The 3,375-nt window shown below is 34.7% G+C and overlaps 1 protein-coding gene across 1 annotated transcript in view; it reads right to left on the reverse strand.

Annotated features, from left to right (window-relative positions):
* map1aa (microtubule-associated protein 1Aa) overlaps positions 1–1,027 on the reverse strand; it is a 31,887-nt gene extending 30,860 nt beyond the window's left edge. The window contains exon 1 of the mRNA XM_044105678.1: positions 787–1,027. Coding sequence (XP_043961613.1) covers positions 787–1,006 — 220 coding nt within the window. The 5' untranslated portion in view covers positions 1,007–1,027. The remainder of the gene's footprint in view (positions 1–786) is intronic.
* Between the last annotated feature and the right edge of the window lie 2,348 nt (positions 1,028–3,375).

The following is a 3,375-nucleotide window of genomic DNA, read 5'->3' on the forward strand; positions in this document are numbered from 1 at the left end:
TATTTTACTTAACAAGTTCCTTTATTATTATTCCAATATTTCTAGGCCTGTCATGGTAACAAACTTTGCTGGATGATAAATTGTCCCAGAAGTTATTGAGATAAATGATAATATTGTTGTTTTGAGCCCATTTTCAAGTGAAATAATAAGAATTATGATGAAGATGAAGATGAAGATGATGATGATGATGATGATGATGATGATGATGATGATGATGATGATGATGATGATGATGATGATGATGATGAAGATGAAGATGAAGATGATGATGATGATGATGATGATGATGATGATGATGATGATGATGATGATGATGATGATGATGTAAAGCACTTTGAAATGCCTTGCTGCTGAAATGTGCTATACCAATAAAAAATGTTTGATTGACTGATTGGAAGCATTTCTCAAAGATAAGTGAAATTTGAAGTCTAACAAACATTTAACCCTAAACTTGGAAGACATTTTAAATATCCTAACAACATGTACAATGAATTATAAAGTTTCTGTAAACAAAAGTAGTCTTCAAAAAAGTGCTAGTTGAGACCAAAACACCAAACTGAAAACTTTTCATCCAGTTTTTGGTAGAGAGAAAAGAGAAAAACAATAAATCATGCAAATGGAAATTATTAATAGTTTTAATTTATCATGCAATTCATTGATTTATTGCTTATTGCGACCGGCCTAAATATCACCCACATCAAAGTTCCAGGGGCCAGGAAAGGGCCCTCGACCCACACTTTGAACAGCCCAGTCAGAGTGAAGCGGTTCGGTTTTTCTTTGTCTCACCTCCTGTGATCTGACTCCGCGCCGCTTCCAGGTGAAAGTCTGTGGGAATCTCTCCGATCACGATCAGCACCCGGTAGTTTCTGTTCCGGACCGCCGGGACGCCGATCCGGTCCGGTTCTGCCCGCTCCGCCGAGCCCGAGGTCTCCATGGTAACAGCGCCCGCAGCGGACGCCGAGCTCTCTCCCATCTCCATGACAACTGCATCCGGAGCGAGCACCATGACTGTGCAGGATGGGCTCTGGGCGTGGCAAAGCGTCTGATTGGATGGGCGTTGATGTGGCTATGTGACGTCATGGCTTCTGATTGGATGAATTTCAGGAATAATTTTGGTCATATTTCATGCCGGGCAGCAGGAGGAGGCGACGCAGAGACGTTTCTAAATTTGAAAATGAGTCGATTGGAGATGATCCGTCTCGTTTTTCATGTTCAAACCCCGGAAATAAAACCGGTCTGCAGATCAGAGCCGCTCCCTTTCTGTCAGTGTCACTGTGAGTGCCAGGCAGCGCGTTTTCTGACGGACCTTTATTCTCTAACAGAGACGCTTCTGTTGCAAGAGATCCGCGCTGACAAAGAGAGATCTTCTTATTTTAGCCTTCATCTGCATAAACTGCAGCACAAAAGCTGAAAGTCGGCCATTATGAGGACAATAACTGCGCGCACGTGACTGTAGTGAGACACTAACAGTGAGACACGGACTGGTACTGCGGGTTCATCCAGTTCACACGAAAACACACAGACAGATAAAAAAAATAAATAAAAATAAAGCTCCGAAATGCTGCCTTCATGCTTTTAATATTCATTTTTACATAACAAGCAATAAAAAAAAACTTTAAAATATGTTTCAGTTGTTGACAACATGATGCAGTGAACTCCATGTCACACCCATTTAAATTATTAATTTACTTATTTTACCAAAAGCAAATGCAAAGAAGTATTAGACACACAGGCCAGATGTTTAACATGAGGTCAGTATCTGGTTACATTTAATTCAGTTTAGTTGAATTCATTTCATTACGATTCAGTTTAGTTCCAATCAATTCACTTCAGTTCAGTTCAGTACAATGAATTTCAATTCAATTTGTGTTTTTTATTCATTTCAATTAATTACAGTTCAGTTTGATTCCTTTCAATTCAGTAAGATTCAGTTTAGTCCACATTAGTCAGTTCAATTCACTTCAGCACAGTTCATTCAGTTTAGTTCAATTCAGTTTAATTCAATTCAGTTTAGTTGGATTCAATTCAGTTATTCCAGTTCAGCTGAATCCAGTTAAATTATTAAATCAATGTTAATTAGTTCATTTGTATTAAGCTCATTTCATTTTAATTTTGTTCAGTTCACTCCAATTCAGTTCATTTTAGTGTCATTTAGATTCCAACAGGGAGCCGTTTCATTACAGCAGAGCTGAATTTAACTGATGGCATAATGGTGTTATTACCTTTGATTTTGAATCAAATAGAGAAAGGCCTCCCCTCAGAATAACACTGCCACCACCATGTTTAACTGTGAGGATGGAATGAAGAAGCTTGTCTGTCTTCTGCTGTAGGGTAGAAATGTTGGCGGTTCAACCTGAAATAAAAGAAACAAATAACATAATTAGTCTTAACACAGATGTCTCTTGTTGCTTTTATTTATTTATTTTTTTAAATAAAAAAACAGCTAAAAGAATCCATTTATTTGTTATTTCATAGATTTAAAAGCTAAGTTTGATTTGTATGTTCAGATCAGAGGCTGTTGTTATTGATGGATCTGTTGATTTGTGTTACCCGGAATGAGTCAGCAGTCTGCTGATCGACACTTCAGAGCGTCTCCTGCCCTCTGCTGGTGGGAGGAGTTACTGCAGGAATTCATCTTTAGATCTCTTCATGTCTCCGAAGACAAAAATAAATAATAATTTTACTTAAATAAATTGTATCGAAATTACTTAGTATTACAGTTAAAAAATATTTGATTTGGGTGTGTATTAAGCAGAGAAAGCGTAAGGAAGATTGTTTTATTGTTAACAAAGTAAACAACAAGTTGATACATACATTTTTATTTTTCATATATAATAAATTAGCTTGGAGATTTTTATTTAAGCCCTAAATTACGATTGCTTCCGTTCATTATATTTTATTTAAAACATTTTATTTACAAGTTATTTAAAACAAGTACAGAAAAGGTTTTAAGGTCAGAATAAGATTAATTTCTTCATTTGTTGTTTCACTTTTGTTTTTGTTTCCCTCTGGATTTGGATTCCTTTAAATTATCTTCACATTTTTTTCATTCTAATATCCAAATAGGGAACTAAATAAATAAATTAATAATAATAATAACAATAACAACAACAACAACAACAATAATAATAATAATAATAATAATAATAATAATAATAATAATAATAATAATAATAATAATAATAATAATAATAATAATAATAATAATAATAATAATAATAATAATAATAATAATAATAATAATAATAATAATAATAATAATCCACATTTGGGTGTGTTTTCTTGTTGCATCTCTGCATAAATTGGCCTGGATAGGATGATTTCTGGCAGATATTAATAAATGCTTGTGCATCTTTACGTGCCATGCGTCCCACA

This window comes from Gambusia affinis, linkage group LG02 (genome assembly GCF_019740435.1).
Source record: "Gambusia affinis linkage group LG02, SWU_Gaff_1.0, whole genome shotgun sequence".
Classification (NCBI taxonomy): domain Eukaryota; kingdom Metazoa; phylum Chordata; class Actinopteri; order Cyprinodontiformes; family Poeciliidae; genus Gambusia; species Gambusia affinis.